Source organism: Cyprinodon tularosa, unplaced genomic scaffold (genome assembly GCF_016077235.1).
Source record: "Cyprinodon tularosa strain WSP-4 unplaced genomic scaffold, ASM1607723v1 ctg210, whole genome shotgun sequence".
NCBI lineage: Eukaryota > Metazoa > Chordata > Actinopteri > Cyprinodontiformes > Cyprinodontidae > Cyprinodon > Cyprinodon tularosa.
In genome coordinates this window covers 249613-269286 of record NW_024038779.1, presented here as the reverse complement: position 1 = coordinate 269286, position 19674 = coordinate 249613, and the positions used below count along the sequence as shown (strand labels likewise).

Sequence of the window (19674 nt, the reverse complement as noted above, 5' to 3'; positions counted from 1 at the left end):
AAGACAGCCTAAAAAAGGAAATGGGGTGATAATGTTTGACTTTTGTTCTCTTTTTTTTTTTTTTTTTTTTTGAGAAATATATCAACCTCATTTTGGTACGACCCAGCAAGGAATGCCTACACACTGTCTTTTGAAAATGCATTTAATCAGGTAATGAGACAGGAAAGTTAAAGTGAGTAGGATTTAACATTTTGTTTTTAAAGTAATAGAAAGATGATTGGAGAAGGTTTCTGCAGCATTAAGTTAAGCCTCATTCTGCTTTTCAGGGCCTTCCTTCTCTTTCTCAGGGTCTGCCAAAAAAGAAAAATACTTACATCAATGTTTTCTTAAAATCAATGCTTCCAGTCATATTTAGAGCAGTGTTTGACAGATATTCAAATAAACACTGACCTTTGAGCTGGATAGGACCGACAACCAGAGTTTGGCTCTCATGCTCAGATTCCAACTCCCTGGCTACACGTCTACTGCATCCACGGCGGCAACGGGAATTGAAATCCGAAGCAGGGCAGATCACAACTTTGCACTGGAGGTACACAGAATCTGTTCCTCGCAGGAACTGGAAGGCCCTGAATGAAAAGCGGGCTCTGTACTGGGAGCCGGAAGTGATTGGCTGGTAGGTTTCATCAGAAGTGCACCTGAGAGAGTGTTAGGGGAAACAATTTTTGACAAATTAAAACGAGCACAAAAAGATTACTTGGTGTGTTATTTTTTCTGGGCTTACCCATCTCGAACTAAATAATATGGTCTATACTCAAAGTTGAAAGGTGATGGGGAGGCCACACAGGTGTCCAGGAAGAGAACAAGGCTACTGTCAGGCCTTGTCAAGTACACTTGAACATACAAGTACTGGTTGAGATCTACTAGATATGGGAACTCAGTCACCTTAATGTAAGAAAATAAAAGAAAAGAAAATATTACCAAAATTTCCAACACTATTTTTTCTCATGCATTTCTGCACCACCCAAACCCAAAATACCTGATAATAGAAGCTGCTGGATGTGTAGAAAGCCATTGTTGTATTGAATCGACCTGAACCAATGATGCTGCTGTTCCCCCCATGTTCCACAACAAAATAAATCTGGGACACAGAATCTGACTCCATCAGACAGGAGACATTCATCTTTAGGTAAGACTGACGTGTAATTTCTCCATGGGTGGAGGGCCATGCACGGAGGAAGTTGGAGTACACAATTCGGCCATTGACAAACTGTTGATAAGGATGGAATTTAGGAATCAATCATTTAGATCTTTAAACTTACACAATTTGAAAACAAAATAGTGGGGAATGTTCAAATGCAATCCATGTGTTAAACAATTGTTTACCTGTTTAATGTTTCCACAAGTGTTGAGGGGAAAATTAAAAACCAAGTTATCACTGGAAATCTGTGGCCTGCAGTATGGATCATTAAGGTAGAGATTGTTGCTGTCATATCCCAGAGAGTTCAGGTAAGCTCTATTGATGACAATGTTCATGTTGCCAGAGGAGCAGTCAACACTACCTGAAAGAGGATTAGGTACAATATTTAGTGAAAAAGATCAATATTTTTAAAAGTTTTCATGCCAGGGTGCTCTATAAATTGCCAGGTCACATTCATAAACTTCAACATATATATTTATGACACACTAGAGCTGTCCAAACCTTTTCCTACACAGTCCCAAACTTTCAATCTGAAGTACTTGTGGGTTACAAAAGTTTTTTTCATTTAAACTGTTCAAAATAAAATACAGTTTGTATTTTTTTTGGTGTACTTTCCCAGAAACACGAACAGTAATTTGTCGCTTTCTTCAAAGATGTAGTTGTATGTAGTTTAAAAGATGGATTCGCCAGCAGCTCAAGTCTGCTTTTGAAAAATAGTCATGTAATTTTTTTCTCAGAGACCCTGTTGTGGAGAGTTTACAGTTTTCCACAAGCCAGGAAGTGGATGCTCAAATATGTGGAAGAAGGTGTTCTGTCTAACTCAGGTCTACAAGGGCAGGTGTCCTGCAACTTTTGCATGTATCCCATTCCCTGCATACCTTTTTAAAACGACTGCACTCCTTCAATGGCGTAAAGCTTATTCTTCTCAAACTTAACAGAGCTATGCTAATGGGCTGATATTTGAGTCAGTTGAGTTGAAGCACAGACGCATCTAAATTTTACAGCAAACAGAACCTTGAGGACTGGCATTCAGACCATTGATTTAGATGAATGTCTATATACGTATGTTTTAGAATGACCCAGTTTAAGTAAAATATTTAATCCAATAAGGAAACTGTAGCAAGACATAAAAATGTATGTTTATTCACACACACACACCAAACTCGGAGAATATTTCTGTTATTTTTATAAGTAAAGAAAACACGCCTTTTTGAAACAATAAAATTCTCCATGAGTGCTTTTTGTTTTGTGAGTCGAAAAACCTCCTCCTAAGACTACTCTGGCAATTTTTGATTTTTTTTGGGAAACTATTTTGATGCAAGAGTAGCCGTAACAATGGTAATCCCATAAGACATGCAGTTGAAACTGTTGTGAAAGGTAGCCCTATAAATATCAACCTCAAGGTGGGAGTTTACATGATCTTGATAACAACTGGTTTGATAACAAACACTTTAATTCCCAGTAACTAAACTTTGACATTCAGAATCTCCCAGCTGACCACTAAAATCCCAACCAAAGGGATAACTATAAATATTGGAACTTTAGTTTTAAAATAGTTGATGTTTTAAGAGAAAAGTTCACAGAATTGAGATGTGAACCCTGAATTTTAGGCCAAAATGTATGAATAGTTAAATTTTTGGTTCAAATAGAACCTAAAACTAAATGTGAGATTGACACTACATCCCATGTACCTGAGCTGGATTTCAGAGAGCTCGTAAACTCAGCCCTGAATCCTCGGCCGACAATAGACCCATCTGTCCGGAAGAGCACAGTCATATAGTTGGAGGTGGAGTGGAAAGAGCTCACACTGTTGTTGCACACTCTCCCCAAGTATGGTGAATAAACAGACGGCCCATCATAGAGTGCTATATAGTCACAGCTGCAACAGTTCTCCAACCTTTTCGGCAAAATGAGGATACAAATTAATTGGATTTAAATACTCTTTTAAAAAGATTTGTACAATTGTAAAATAATATTCAGGTATTTGGTAAAGTAATATTTATATTCTCCATTCTTATAATACGGCTTGATTTGGCTGTTTTTACTTACTCCAGGTAAGAGAAGTGCAGGAAGACCCTTTGGTCGTATGCAGCTCTGAGCTGCCACACACAGTAGGAGTTGTCACTGTAGTAGCCAGGATGGTTGGGGCTTGTAAAGGTGCCAGAGCCAAAAAGGGAACCTCCACACGACCCTGATGAAAAAGATATCAATATCTTCTTGCTAGATAAAATTATTTTATCATGATACTCAAATTTGCCCCAAAAAATCAAAATAAAAACTCCTACCAGAGGGTGTTGTTCCGATTGAACAGTATGCTGTTTAAAAAACAAATATTTGTTTTTTTGTTTTTTCAGAATTACTTGGTCAAAAATGACAATGATGATTGTTTTAAGCTGGTGCAAGATGTAATGCTTACAGTTGTAGTCATGACAGCAGTTCCCATAGTATGGACATGAATAGTGGCAGGAGCAGTTTGTAGCATAATAACCACAATTGTAACGACAAGAAGAATAGGCTGTGAGAAATGAGAGGGTAGAGAAGATAGGTAAACTCATAAATTCATCTGTTTTGGCTATGTTTAAGTTTCAAAGTTTAAATAGACTCAATTCTTCAATAATTCCTAAAACATTAACAAATTACTGCACTAAAGCAAAGCTTTAAGAGCGAATTCATTTGTAAAATCTAAATTCATCATCATCAAATTCTTTCTTCTGCTGCTTCTGCCTGAATTTGTTTGTAGAAAGTATAAATTTTCTTATTCTTCAATAACAAGAATCCATCCATCCATCCATCCATCCATCCATCCATCCATCCATCCATCCATCCATCCATCCATCCATCCATCCATCCATCCATCCATCCATCTTCCTCCGCTTATCCGGGGTCAGGTCGCGGGGGCAGCAGCTTAAGAAGGGAGACCCAGACTTCCCTCTCCCCAGCCACTTCTTCTAGCCCCTTTAGGAGGAACCCCAAGGCGTTCACAGGCCAGCCGAGAAACATAGTCTCTCTAGCGTGTCCTGGGTCTTCCCCGGGGCCTCCCCCCTGTGGGACGTGCCCGGAACACCTCACCAGGGTGGCATCCAGGAGCCATCCTAACCAGCTGCCTGAGCCACTTCAACTGGCTCCTCTCGACGTGGAGGAGCTGCGGCTCTACTCCGAGTCCCTCCTGGATGACCGAGCTTCTCACCCTATCTCTAAGGGAGAGCCCAGCCACCCTACGGAGGAAACCCATTTCTGCCGCTTGTATCCGTGATCTCGTTCTTTCGGTCATGACCCAGAGTTCATGGCCATAGATGAGGGTGGGAACGTAGATCGACCGGTAAATCGAGAGCTTCCCTTTTTTACTCAGTTCTCTCTTCACCACGACAGACCGGTACAGCGCCCGCTTCATGACAGATGCTGCGCCAATCAGCCTGTCGATCTCCCGCTCCCTTCGTCCCTCATTGGTGAACAAGATCCCGAGATACTTAAACTCCTCCACTTGGGGCAGGACACCCCCCCTAATCCGGAGAAGGCACTCAACTCTTTTCCGGCTCAAGACCATGGCCTCAGATTTGGAGGCACTGATTCCCATCCCGGCCGCTTCACACTCGCCTGCGAACAGATCCAGCGAGAGCTGCAGATCATGACCTGATGAAGCCAATAGGACTACATCATCTGCAAAAAGATGTAGTCCCATCCCCTCAACATCTTGGCTGCGCCTAGAAATTCTGTCCATGAAGGTAATGAACAGAATCTGTGAAAAAGGGCGGCCCTGGCGGAGTCCAACTCTCACCGGAAACAAGCCCGACTTACTGCCGGCAATGAGGACCAGACTCTGACATGCATACAGGTACCTGACAGCCCGTATCAAAGGGCCCGGCACCCCGTTCTCCCGGAGAACCCCCCACAGGGCCCCCCGAGGGACACGGTCGAACGCCTTCTACAAGTCCACAAAGCACATGTAGACTGGTTGGAGGAACTCCCATGCACCCTCCAGGACACTGCTGAGGGTGTAGAGCTGGTCCAGCGTTCCACGACCAGGATGAAAACCACACTGCTCTTCCTGAATCCGAGGCTCGACCAACACACATTGCACCCAGCCCCTATGGCCCCTCCCACGGGTGGTAACCCATTTTAGGGGGGACCCATGTTTCCTCTTCAGGCTGAGCCTGGGACCCATGGGTAAAAGCCCGGCCACCAGGCGCCCGCATTCGTGCCCCCCCTCCGGGCCTGGCGAGGGAATGCTGAATCCAAATATTGTACTCATCATAGGGTCTTCGGGCTGCGCTTTGTCTGGTTCCTCACCTAGGACCTTTCTGCCTTGGGAGGCCCTACCAGGGGCATAAAGCCCCAGACAGAATAGCTCCTTGGATCATTGGGACACCCAAACCTCTCCACCACGATAAGGTGGCAGCCCAAGGAGAGGCAATAACAAGAAGATAATTCTATTTTTCAATTCTTTCCATCATCTTCCTGTTAGATCCAGAATAGATCAAGAAATTCCAAAAATGGCGCTGTAAAGCCTTGACAATTTAGCCAGTGTATGCCAACGTATGAAAAATTTGGCAAATTTGGGGGTTCACATGAGGAAACCGTCAGTACGTATGTTTAAATACACTTTTTGCTTGTTGATAACATAAAAAAAAAAAAACTTCTACAAAAATCATATAGAGCTGCTTTCTCTAGTAAAATCTAGATTCATGCTTAACTTTTCTGTTTTTAGTTAACAATATTGACAAAATATAAATCATCACGATCCAGAATAATGCCGAATTCATTTTAAGATAAGGCCATTATAACTTTTTTAACATCCGTTTTTCAGGTAGCTTAACTTATCCTGAGCTATCTCTAAAGTTATGTTGCTAAAGGCTTTGGGTACTGGAAGACATATGTGTTATCTGCCATTATTTTTATGCTCCTGTTAACTTTATGTTCTCTTTTATCTTTCGTTTTCAATCTTTACTTTTTACCCAGTTGTTGAATAAACTGAACTTGACTATATTGTTTTAAATTGAGATTAAACTGTATGTATTTAATTGAATGAATCTGACTATATGTCCTTCTTTGGTGTAGCAGTCATACCTGGTGATGTGGTCAATCCTGGATAAGTGGTGGTTCCTGGTTGTTGGCTTGTGCTATTACAGTAAGCTGAAAGATAAATAAGGGTGACAGATGACTCAAATTTTTTGTGCTGCAATGTTTTTTTTTTCGGGGGGGGGAGGGTTTCAGTGTTTGTGGCCATGATGTTTAATGCAGCGACAGCTCGGGTTGGCTCATTCGAATCCTGTTGGCTCCACCTGGAAGGATGGGTATGAGGGTTGTCAGGGCCTGGGGTTGGTACGATGCCAACAGCAGGAGGATAAAGCAAAAATATGGCTTTATAGTAAAAGCCATTATGATCTCTTGCAAAAGTAAATTGGTTGGTGTTAGGAATCCAGTTTGTGTGGGTTGGTTTTGTCTTTCTCTCTCCACCACCACCGGGTGGTGCCCTGTTCCTCATTGGGCCTCCCTGCACACCTGCGGCTCATTGGATCATTACTGGAGGAGTATTTGAGCAGTGGGCTGTCATTACCTCGATGCCAGAGTGTTTGCCAGTTTTGGGTACTCTAGCCAAGCTGAGATTGGTAGAGTCTAACTGAAGCTTTGTTTCTCTGAGTCAAATCTTGTTTTTGTCTTTGCTCTTTGACAGGAAGCCTTTCCTGTGTAACTGGATAACCTGGACCTTCTCCCCCTGGAAGGATTACTGAGTACACACTGAGCAGGGGTACACCTCCACATGATCCGTTCAAGTCCTCTTTGGAAAACCAAGTGACAGTCCGCTCCTTTACTCCTCTGGGTCCAACATTAGTCAACCTATCCGCTCTCCAATGAGTTCCCTCTCCTCAGGATTAAATACCCACAAACTGGATTCAAGGATTAACAAGAGCCACCTCAAACGTGAGTTACTCTCCAGCTATATTCAAGCCTCAGTCAATTTTCCTACGGTCCCTGAACTGATCATTGTGACCTCTCCTTCAGACTTTCCGGTTCCGGTTCACCAGTCCACTGAGTTCATTCAATAAACCTTTTCAACTTTTAACCTTGGTCTCTAAGTGGTTCTATGCATGTGGGTCAGATCGCTTAAACCAATTATGACAGATGGCTCCTCTTTGGCACAAAGAAAATAATTCTGATTGTAAAACCACTGGACAATATATTTACAGAAAAACAGAAAGTAATTTTTAACATTAAACACTGCTTACCTGTGTAATCTGCACAGCAGGTCCCTCTGTATTTACATCCTGAGTCACAAGAGCAGTTTCCAGCCTGGTAACCACAGTTGTACTGGCAGGAGCTTTCAGCTTCAAATGAAAATACATAACATTTTGTTGAATTGGCAACATCTGCCATTTTTCAAAGATTGACCAAAGCTACTGTATCTCACCAACAATTCTGTAGCTTGCATAGAATCCGCCTCGGCTCACACTGCCATCAGTTCTGAAGTGCACAGTTACATAGTGGCCAGTGGAGTGATAGACAGTTTGATTTGTGTGGCAGAGTTGTAACACCCTTCTGTTGTTGGTATTGTAGCCATCATAAACGTCAACCCAATCATAACCACACTCAGTGCTGAAACAAAACGACAATAAAGAAAATTAAAAGTACAGAAAATCCAGTAGAAGAAGCTTTAAATCTTGCATATTCAGAACATTCATTTACCTTAGATTAGAAATCTCCAAACGAATAAACTGATGACCAGGTCTAATGTACCACGTACAATCTAGGTTGTCTGGGTAGTTGTTTGGATAGTTGGGGCTTTCAAAAGTGCCGTGGCTGCCATACAGGAACCCACCACAAGTTACTAATGAGTACAACGAAAAAGAAACACTTTGGAAACCTACACAACAAAGGCATTTTCAACAAGGCAAGGTAACTTTTTACAATAAATATTTAACTAAACTTGACTTTTCTATTTTATAGCCAGGATTGAAATAGATCTTTTTAATTTACTTGAAATCAGTCTGTAACGGTAGAAGAGTGTGGTTAAAAAAATAAAAAATAATTTTTTTTTTTTTTTGACGATTACATTAGAGGACTATGCTTTTATTTTGAAAGGGGTCCGTAAAACCGGAAGTTAGCTTAACACACAACGGTCCGTAAAACCGGAAGTTAGCAAGAAAACGTTGGAAGAGAAACTGATTAAAGGACCACGGAAAGTCATATAATTGTAAAGTTTAAAGCATCAGTCAATTGAGGAACAAGGTTTGTGTTAATTAGAAAATGTTTAATACAGAAAAGTTACCAATGTAATGAGCTAAGCATGGTGTATTAAATTGTAATTGTAAATTGTTTATTTTTGTAGCTCTTAAGTTGGTTGGAGGCACGGATGGCTCAAATAAACCTTTCAACCACCAGTTCTGGCCTTTTTTAATTGCACTGGATGCTACAGTAAGAGCTTCACCGCCGCCACAGCTGCACAATGTGGTCTCAAGGTGTCAACGGCAGTACGGCAGTACCCACAACGTCCAGCAGATGGCAGAAGTTGGTCAGAAAATAAATGGATCAAAGAAAACAGCTCGAAATGGAAAGTTTACAGGCAGCAACAGTAAGTCAAACAGACATAAATGAACAAATTTCGAGTTTACGACAAGAAATTCAAGATTTAAAGCACTCATTTCAAAATGAAGGTGAGGACAGACAAGACATTAAAGATTCAATCAAATGCAAAGAACAAATGTTAAGTGAGTTGCAAGATAAAGGTCAAAGCATGTCAGATTTACCAAGACGTTCAGAAAGAGTTAAAGTTCAAACTGAGAAGATGATGACATATCAAAAGGAAGAAATAAGTAAAAAGGAAAAGAGACTAATACATTTGTATGAAAAATGGAAAATGCAAGTTCGCGAAACAAGAGAAAGCTTAAAGTCAGATATCACTGAAAAGGAGATGGCTGAACTTGCAGACTTGAAAGAACAAAAGAGAGATGATGTCCTAAAGCTCTACTCTGAAATAAGAAACCAAATGGCACCATCATCTGACATAAGGAGAAGGACCGATGCTTGTGATGCAGTAACTCACGACATGGTAAAAATAATTCTGGAAAGAATAAGTGGTGTTGATGGAGATTTTGATGCAGAGCGTGAAAGAATTTGCTTACGTGGAGTTTTAGAGCATGACTACGCCTTGTCCATATACGGGTCAACCGCAGCATCAAATCACAGCCAACAGTCCTCAGCTTCACACCTTACTGCAAAAAGAGCCGATGCAGCGGCAGAACTAGCAGCTAAAATGGCTGAGTTTGAGATTGAACAAGAGGAGCAAAGACAACGAGAAAAAATAAGAGCTCTAGAGGAGGAGCACAAAAAACAAATGGCAGCTCAAACATCTGAGATGGAACGTTTAAAGGCGCAGAAGGAAGTGAAAGCAACTCGAGCCAGGTTTGAAGCATATGACCGAGAGTTAGCACGTATAAGTGATGCGCAGTCAATAAAAGGTGAACAGGTGAGCCAAAGCTTCACACCCCAACAGATCATACCAACACTCTCCTTCATGCCTGAGCAAATAGCATCCTCTAGTGTTAGTCAACTAGCACAAGCAGTTCAAGACAGTATAAAAATGAACAAACTTCCCACACCAGAACCAACAGTGTTTAGTGGTGAACCAATTAGCTTTATTGAATGGAAATCCACATTTACGTCACTCATTGAACAAAAGAGCATCTCAGCAGCAGATAAACTGTACTACCTGAAACGATATGTGACTGGCCCAGCCCGCAAATGTCTTGAAGGAACTTTCTTTAGAAACGATGAAGAAGCATATAAGGATGCTTGGGACAAACTAAACCGAAGATACGGCCAGCCATTTGTAATACAGAAGGCCTTTAGAGAAAAGTTATCTAACTGGCCAAAAGTGCAGCCCAGAGATGCTGAAGGACTAAGGACATTCGCAGATTTCATAAATGCATGCATGCTCGCGATGCCACACGTAAAAGGCCTACAAATACTTGACGACTGCGAAGAAAATCAAAAACTGTTGCACAAGCTACCAGACTGGATAAATGCCAGATGGAACAGACAAGTTACAAAGACATTAATGGAAGGTGGTGAGTTTCCAAGCTTCAGTGATTTTGCCTCCTTCCTCTCCTTAGAAGCAGAAGTCGCTTGTAACCCAGTCACCTCCATTCATGCACTCCACTACACTGAAACAAACAGTGATAAAAGAAACACAAAGGACATCAAAAGGAACAAGGCAAGTGTATTAAACACAAACACAATTGAACAAAGTGACAAACAGACAACAACAAAAACAGCTAATGGCTCTCCATGCATGTTGTGCCAGGGTGCACACCAGCTCCAAAAGTGCCCAGACGTCTTGAAGATGTCTCTAGAAAATAAAAAGAAACATGTGAAAGATAATAAACTTTGTTACGGCTGCTTAAAGCAAGGACACAGTGCTAAGGACTGCAGACGCCGCCACACTTGCGAAACCTGCTCAAAGAGACACCCAACCTGTCTTCACGATGATAACTATAGTAACAGTCGACAAAGAGAAACACGAGTGAGTACAGACAATGCCTCTCACGGGCACCAGGCTGAAACAGCAACAGCCACATCACTTAATGTTGCCAGATCTGACCAGACAATCAGCACTTCGATGATTGTTCCAGTGTGGCTGTCGACGGCTAACAATCCGGACAAAGAAAAACTGGTCTATGCGTTATTAGACACACAGAGTGACACTGTCTTCATTGATCAGGATGTTGCACATGAATTACAAGCAAATGTTTGTCCAGTAAAACTGAAACTGACTACCATGATGGATAAAAATGCAGTTGTAATCAGTGAAAGGGTGTCCGATCTCATAGTAAGAGGTTATGACTCAGACACAGTCATAAAGCTCCCCACTGCATACACTAGGGACTACATACCTGCAAACAGAGAGCACATTCCAACATGTGACACGGCCAAAAAGTGGAGTCATTTGCTGCCTATTGTAGATGAGGTTCCTCCACTCCTAAGCTGTGAAGTAAGTCTTCTCATAGGTTATACTTGTCCTAGAGCTCTCGCACCCAAACAAGTAATCTTAGGCAAAGATAACGAGCCCTATGCCATTTATACAGATTTAGGATGGAGCATAGTTGGCAACTCAGCACCGTGCAATGAAACAGACATGACGAGCAGTCTCTGTCATCGAGTCACCATTAAGGAAATCCCACCCTCCACTCCAGCAGATGCAATACGTGCACTGGAAAGAGATTTCAAAGAGACTGATAGGAATGAAAAGACTGTCTCACAAGAGGATTTAGTATTCCTCCACAAACTTGAGCAAGGCATAACACTTACTGAAAATGGACATTACGAAATGCCATTACCGTTTAAAGAAAGGCCAAAAATGCCAGATAACAGACAACTCACTGAAAACAGACTCAACCACCTCAAACGCAAACTCATGAAGGATGAAAAATACAAAGAAGATTACATTAAATACATGAGTGACATCATCACAAGAGGTGATGCTGAAGAGACTGATGATTATGGACCACCCGGTGAGACATGGTACATACCGCACCACGGCATCTATCATCCAAAGAAACCTGAAAAGTTGCGCGTTGTTTTTGACTGTTCTGCAAAGCACAAAGGTACATGTCTAAACGAACATTTACTTAATGGTCCCGACATGATCAACAATCTAACTGGTGTTCTTGTGCGCTTCAGAAAGCATCAAGTAGCTCTCATGTGCGACATTGAAAAAATGTTTCACCAGTTCCAAGTCAAAGAAAATGATCGCAACTACTTGCGCTTCTTATGGTCGAAGGATGGAGACATAAACAGTCAACCACAAGCATACAGGATGACAGTACACCTCTTTGGTGCCGTCTCATCACCTGGCTGTGCAAACTATGGACTAAAATGTTTAGCCAAAGAGAACAGCCTTACATATCCTGTAGGCTCGCAGTTCATAGCCAGAGACTTCTACGTAGATGACGGAGTCACCAGCGTAGAGACAGTTCAAGGTGCTATAAAAATGGCAAAGGAGGCACGTGAACTATGTGAAAAGGGTGGATTAAGGTTGCACAAGTTTGTCTCGAACAATACTGATGTTCTTAACAGTATTCCAAGTTCAGAGCATGCAACAGATACTAAAGCAAAGGACTTAACATTTAATGAAACACAAACAGAAAGGGCACTCGGCATTTATTGGAATGTGGAGAAAGACTGGTTTACATTCAACATCACACTGAAGGATCAACCACCAACCAGGCGTGGCATCTTATCCACGGTCGCAGCAATATATGACCCTCTTGGATTTATAGCTCCATATGTGCTCAAAGGAAAAGGAATTCTCCAAGAGATGTGTCGTCAAGGAATGGACTGGGACGACCCGCTATCTGAACACCTTAAGCCACGGTGGGAGTGCTGGAAAGGAGATCTGAACAATCTGAAAAACATACAAATAAGCAGGTGTTATGTCCCTGCAGATTTCGGAGATGTTGTGAAAAGAGAAATACATCACTTTTCTGATGCAAGTAATACAGGATATGGACAATGTTCTTATTTCAGACTCATAAACAAAAACAAAGATGTTCACTGTACCTTCATCATGGGCAAAGCAAGGGTCTCACCCACAAAGGTCACCACAATACCAAGGTAAGAACTTACTGCGGCAGCCGTGTCAGTCGCTGTAAGCAATATGCTAAAAGAGGAACTGCTCTATGACAGTGTCGAGGAGTTCTTTTGGACAGACTCAAAGGTCACCCTAGGATACATAAATAACGAAGCGAGACGCTTTCACACGTTTGTTGCTAATAGAGTGCAGAAAATACGCAACACTACCACTCCACAACAATGGTTTTATGTGCCTACCAGTGAAAACCCAGCAGACTTGGCATCCAGGGGCACAACAGTAAATGAACTGCTTTCTTCCAACTGGCTCACAGGCCCTCAGTTCCTGTGGGAAAAGGAGATACATCTTCCAAATGTAGAGACTATCGAACTTCCAGTCGGAGACCCAGAAGTGAGAAAGGTGCAAACACTAAGTACACAAACAGTTGAACATACAAGCCTTAGTGATCGCCTCTTAAAGTTCTCATCCTGGTCCCGTGCTGTAAGTGCAGTAGCACGTCTCAGACGTTTCCTACTCAAAGACAAATCAAAGACACTCACTACTGTAACCGAAAGACAAAGTGCGGAAATGGTGATTATCAAAGATTTACAAAGACAAGCATATCAAAACGAAATAGAAGCATTAAGCAAAGACAAACAACTATCAAAGAACAACAAAATGAACAACTTGGATGTTTTCTTGGACAAGGACAATGTGCTCAAGGTGGGAGGAAGGCTACGGCACTCATCTCTTCCCCACTCACTCAAACATCCAACAATAATTCCCAGAGAACAACACATAGCAAAACTGATAATTGCCCACTGTCATGCAAAGGTCAATCATCAGGGAAAGGGCTTCACAATGAATGAGATTCGATCCAATGGCTATTGGATTCCAAAATTAAGCCAAACAGTTGCATCCTACATTCGCCAGTGTGTGTTTTGTCGGAGACAAAGGAGACCTGTGGAAGGACAAAAGATGAGAGATCTCCCTCCAGAAAGAATTGAGCTCTCTCCGCCTTTCACATACTGTGGTATGGATGTTTTTGGCCCGTTTCTGACCAAACAAGCACGAAAGGAGTACAAAAGGTATGGCCTCCTTTTCACATGCTTTTACTCACGCGCAGTTCATGTTGAAATGTTAGAGGACTTGTCAACAGATGCATTTATAAATGGTTTCAGATGCTTTATTGCTTTAAGAGGCTCTGTCAGACAAATAAAATGTGATCAGGGTACTAATTTTGTAGGTGCCAAAAATGAACTGAACGCAGCACAAAATGAAATAGACACTGATAAACTGACATCCTTCCTTGCTGAGAAACAGTGTGATTTTGTCCTAAACACACCTCATGCTAGTCACGCAGGTGGAGTATGGGAACGACAAATACGGACTGTGAGAAACGTTCTCAAGGCAACATTGGCTCTTACTACAGGGCGTCTCACAGATTCTTCACTCAGAACCTTCCTGTACGAAGCAGCTGCAATAGTAAACAGCCGCCCTTTAACGACAGACAATCTCAATGATCCAAACAGTTTGGAGCCGCTTACTCCAAATCATCTTGTGACAATGAAAACCTCCACTGCTTTGCCTCCTCCTGGACAGTTTGTTAAGGAGGACTTGTATGCAAAAAAGCGATGGCGCCAAGTACAGTACTTAGTTGAGCAGTTTTGGAGCAGATGGAAAAGGGAATACTTACAGAATATTACAATCCGACAAAGATGGCACACGCCAAAAAGGAACATGCAAATAGGAGACATAGTAATGGACAAAGATGAAACACAACCGCGATCTCAGTGGAAACTTGGAAGAATCCTGGACACTGTAAAGGACACAGATGGACTTGTCAGAAAGGTCAAAATCGCCTTTGCAGACAGAGATCTTACCAACAAGGGTCAGCGTGTGAACAAAATGTCTGTAGTAGAACGCCCAGTTCATAAGTTAGTTCTGCTGTTAGAAGACTGTGAAAAGTAAATGTACTATGCTAAAAGTGTCAGGAAATGTTGAAAGTTGACAGTTGTTTATAAGGCGATTGTTTTTTTTGTTTTGTTTTGTTTTGTTCCGTAATTTGAGGAAATTATTTGTGTTTTATATGTGTTATCGGCAAATAATTTGGTGGGAGTGTAACGGTAGAAGAGTGTGGTTAAAAAAAAAAAAAAAATTTTATTTTTTTTTTGACGATTACATTAGAGGACTATGCTTTTATTTTGAAAGGGGTCCGTAAAACCGGAAGTTAGCTTAACACACAACGGTCCGTAAAACCCGAAGTTAGCAAGAAAACGTTGGAAGAGAAACTGATTAAAGGACCACGGAAAGTCATATAATTGTAAAGTTTAAAGCATCAGTCAATTGAGGAACAAGGTTTGTGTTAATTAGAAAATGTTTAATACAGAAAAGTTACCAATGTAATGAGCTAAGCATGGTGTATTAAATTGTAATTGTAAATTGTTTATTTTTGTAGCTCTTAAGTTGGTTGGAGGCACGGATGGCTCAAATAAACCTTTCAACCACCAGTTCTGGCCTTTTTTAATTGCACTGGATGCTACACAGTCAATGCAATTTGATTAAATAGATTGAATAGTTTAGAATCTAAACATAATGTGTTTGTTTGTCAAAGTTCATTGAGATTACATTTGGTGTGAAACAGCAGTAAGCAACTGTAACAACATATGACAATAAGATCAATATTGATGATTATGACATGACTGTTTCAGCCTACATCAACAAATGCATGGAGGATGTCAGCACCACAAAGAACATCATCCCCCTGGTCAACCAACGAGCCTGGATGAATGGTTCCAACTGACACAAAACTCCAACTGACACAAAACTCATATGGGTGAGTAGAACATGATGTAATAACGTAAAATCAAGGGGCCAATGTGAAAAAAAAGGCGTTCCCTTTTAAAGGCACAGAACTCAGCCTTCAAGTCTGGTAATCTCCTCTGCTTTTCACCTTTTCACTTGAGCACACCTGGAGGAGAAGAACACCCATGTGTGGATGCCATCCTGGACTTCAATTCAGCTTTCAATACCATTATCCCACAGTATCTCTGAGGAAAACTGGAACATCTGGGCTTCAGTACACCCATCTGCAACTGGCTGCTAGACTTCCTCACCAACAGACTTCAGTCAGTCTAGGTCGGACAGAACACCTCTTATGTCATCACCCTGAGTACAGGCTCCCCTCAGGGCTGCGTCCTGACCCCTCTGCTGTTCACTCTGATGACATACGATTGCGTCCCCAGGTTCACCACCAATCACATAGTGAAGTTTGTAGACAATGCTACGGTGATGGGCCTAATCAGAGATGACAAGACCAAGATTACAGAGAGGAAGTGGAGCAGCTGTTGGGCTGGGGTAAAGATAACAGCCTGATCCTGAACGTAAAGAAGATGAATTAGATCATCGCTGACTTCAGGAAGACCACGCTCCACTGCTTATCAGCTCAGCTGTAGAGGTGGTCAGCAGCATCAAATTCCTGCGGTTGCACATCACAGACAACCTCACCTGGACTGTGAACATCAGCTTTCTGGTCACAAGGACACAGAAGCACTTGTACCTTCTGCTGAGGATGAGGAGGGCCCACCTGCCCTCGCCCATCCTCATACCTTCTAAGGAGCACCAGAGAGAGCAGTGGTGTGGAGGCTGCAGTGCCTCAGACTGAAGAATGTGAGAAAAATGGTGAGAACAGCAGAGAGGATCATTGGGGCTCCCTCTTCCCTCCATTAAAGACATATACTCTCAGTGGCGGCCGGCCCATAGGGGGCTCTGGGGCACCGCCCTCTCTGATAAGAAGAGAGAAACGTAAAATATATTTTTAGAAATTAACTCAGAAATGTCAGTTTTACTCTCTAGAGTGTGTACCTATAAGCAAAACAAATTATATAAACTACATTTCCCTGTCTACTGTCATTCATTTGTGGATTTCCACAGACAGACTCCTACCGTCTCTGTCTTGGGGCTCTGATTAGACAGCCCCACATTTGCAGAGAATCTGCCAATCATGTACTATTGCTAGGTGAATTTAATAATTTAATGGCCAATCAGCATCTCAGAATTTGATGGTCTTGGGGTTCTGAAAATACTGCCCTTTAACAGGCTTCTGCACCCAAGCGCAGGTGCAGACAATTAGAGGGATGATGGCGAACGTAACGAACGAGATGAAGCTTCCACCCAAAATCGGTGAGATCCTTATTTATCTACCCGTTTGTCAGAAGAACATCCCTGTTGTAGGATATGAAAATTTCATTTCATGGTTATTGTGACTGTGACGAATCCACCTTGTCACTTAAAACAACCTTTAACTTTGCGTGCCACACACTCATTCCTGTTATACTGTGCTTGTGAGGACCTATACACTCACGCTGAGCCCAGTAGCGGTCCATTAACTTAAAACACACAAGCTGTTCCTGGTTACCTGCTGGCGTATTGAGGGTGCACACTTAATAGTTCAGTGGGGTTAGCCGTGTGTGTGTGTGTGTGGGTGGGTGGGTGGGTGGGTTTGTGTATGTGTATGTGTTTATGCTACGGGGACTTGTCATCTACAGTCTGGCGGCGTCTTTGCTGGGTTCAATCCCAGTTTGGTGTAATTGAATAAGTCAATGAATCTGTGTAAAGGAATTAAGTTGTAAAAATTATTTGTTTTTGTACATCAATTGTTTGTGGAGGTAATATATGGACTAAACTGATTTATGAGAAGAAATCAGAAATAAGAGAGCCTGAGGTGAGGGGCTTAAACTATTTAATGAGGGCTGTGGGAAGAAGAGAGGCCATTTCTGTTTTCAGTTTCTTTGTTACATTGCTGGTGACTGGAGGGAGGCTGAGGCCCAGAGTATCTTGTATATGTTTAGTTTCTTTTGCACCCTGTTTTGAGTTTTTGAGCACAATAAATCACTGACACCGGTAACCCGACTGAGCCTTAGGGATGGGACTAACGGCGTTGAAAGTAACGGCGTTACTAACGCCGTTACCTTGTTTTAGTAACGAGTAATCTAACTAATTACTTTGACTGTAACTATAACGCAGTTACCATTGCAGACACCCCGTTACTGCGCGTTACTCAGGTCGCACAATTAACCTTTTATCATGATAGGACTCGTGCGCACCTTGTCATGGGAGAGGGGAGGATGAGAATGGCTGATGTATAGTGAGATTCCGTCTGTCAGTTGGGTAGGTGGGTGTTTCTGCTGGTGGGTGTTAACGTACAGCACACACAGAGAGATGGAGAGTGTGGAGGACTCCAGCAGCAAAACAGCGTTTTCCACATGGAAATACCGGTGTTACGTCGAGCTGCGTTTCCCCATCACATACGGTTTCCCCTGCATCTCCGCACAGCGCAGGCGGCACGATTCACCGTGCAAGCGACAGGAAACGCGCATGCTCGCTAAAGGCGCGCAACAGTCGCCCTGTGCTCAAATGATAGTCTGTATGGAGAAAGGGAGAAATCTGGATGGATGGATGGATGGATGGATGGATGGATGGATGGATGGATGGATGGATGGATGGATGGATGGATGGATGGATGGATGGATGGATGGATGGATGGATGGATGGATGGATGGATGGATACTCTGCCTTTTCAACCTGTATTTTTTATTTTAAACATTATTTGATGGCCTTTGTGGCAGGGATGGAGATCCATATTTTATGTCACACCCAGAGTAAGTAAGTAAGTAAGTAAGTAAGTAAGTAAGTAGGTAAGTAGGTAGGTAGGTAGGTAGGTAGGTAGGTAGGTAGGTAGGTAGGTAGGTAGGTAGGTAGGTAGGTAGGTAGGTAGGTAGGTAGGTAGGTAGGTAGGTAGGTAGGTAGGTAGGTAGGTTGGTTGGTTTTGCAGTATCTATAACAACCTAAACACACTGGATTTCAGAATTAGACATCCCCAGTTATTAATTTCATATACTCACCAGATCTGAATGCCCTGTTAAAAAACTTCACATCGCGTTCCCCCCGATGTCATTTACATTGAGTTGCAATGAATGCAAAATTCTCTGCAGGTTCTTGTCTTTGTCGTCCGCTCTATTCAGCTGGCTTTAGAAACACACGGCGAGAAGGTGGGGGCTGGGTGGTGAGGGTTACGGGGGCGAGAAACGCAAAAGTAACGCAATAGTTACTTTTACTAGTAACTAGTTACTTTTATTGTGGAGTAACTCAGTTAGTAACTCAGTTACTTTTTGGGAGGAGTAACTAGTAACTATAACTAATTACTTTTTCAAAGTAACGTGCCCAATACTGCTGAGCCTGGATTCTTGGAGGCCAAAGAACCCTGTCACAGTGACCAAAATCATCACTGTTACTTTTATCATATAGTAAATTAAATCATTACTGTTAAATTGTGTTTCATTTCCAATTGTTTGTTTTAATTTTTATTCGAGATTAGTTGGAGACATACACTAGGCTATATCAGCCCCACCAAAAATATTTTTCACCAGCCGCCACTGTATACTTTGTGTATACAAAATGAAAATAAAGTTTGTCTAAGTCTCTAATTAAATAAATCAACTTAATTCAATTTATACCTACCACAAGTATTGGATTTATTTGTATTTTGTTTTTCTCTATTGCCATAACAAATACATTGGAGGTGTGTGCATTTTTACAATCATCAAATTATTGTGTTCCTGCTTTAAAATAAATCTGAACAAAATGAATGATTTTCTTTCTCCGAAAGGTTGTTAAAATAATCTTACCTGGTGTGTTGGAAGTAGTAAAATAAAAACCACACTGATCTGCATGGATAAGAAAAGTAATTTTTATATTCATATATTTTACAATAGAAAAATCGTTGTGAAAAAATGTTAAAGTATACATGCAGATCTGTTTGAGGCCACAGATTTTGTACTTACAATGGTAGTCATAGCAGCAGCTTCCATTCGACTGACATGAAGATGAGCAGGAGCAGCTTCCCATATCATAACCACAGTTGTAACGACAGGAAGGCTGAGCTGGAGAGGTGAATAGAGTTGAAAATGTATCA

At 41.8% G+C, this 19674-nt stretch overlaps 1 protein-coding gene across 8 annotated transcripts in view; it reads right to left on the bottom strand.

The window, feature by feature from the left end:
* Positions 1 to 130: 130 nt before the first annotated feature.
* LOC119783782 (deleted in malignant brain tumors 1 protein-like) overlaps positions 131 to 19674 on the bottom strand; it is a 143752-nt gene continuing 124208 nt past the window's right edge. For 7 of the 8 annotated variants that reach the window (XM_038285450.1, XM_038285451.1, XM_038285454.1 and 4 more), the window contains 15 exons: positions 19544 to 19642; positions 19388 to 19426; positions 7820 to 7961; positions 7545 to 7729; positions 7363 to 7461; positions 6203 to 6268; positions 3555 to 3653; positions 3424 to 3453; positions 3188 to 3329; positions 2830 to 3035; positions 1324 to 1499; positions 977 to 1207; positions 722 to 882; positions 391 to 635; positions 131 to 290 (listed from right to left, as the gene is read on the bottom strand). In XM_038285450.1, coding sequence (XP_038141378.1) covers positions 244 to 290; positions 391 to 635; positions 722 to 882; positions 977 to 1207; positions 1324 to 1499; positions 2830 to 3035; positions 3188 to 3329; positions 3424 to 3453; positions 3555 to 3653; positions 6203 to 6268; positions 7363 to 7461; positions 7545 to 7729; positions 7820 to 7961; positions 19388 to 19426; positions 19544 to 19642 — 1967 coding nt within the window. In that variant the 3' untranslated portion in view covers positions 131 to 243. The remainder of the gene's footprint in view (positions 291 to 390; positions 636 to 721; positions 883 to 976; positions 1208 to 1323; positions 1500 to 2829; positions 3036 to 3187; positions 3330 to 3423; positions 3454 to 3554; positions 3654 to 6202; positions 6269 to 7362; positions 7462 to 7544; positions 7730 to 7819; positions 7962 to 19387; positions 19427 to 19543; positions 19643 to 19674) is intronic. The other variant, XM_038285458.1, reaches the window with a different exon arrangement.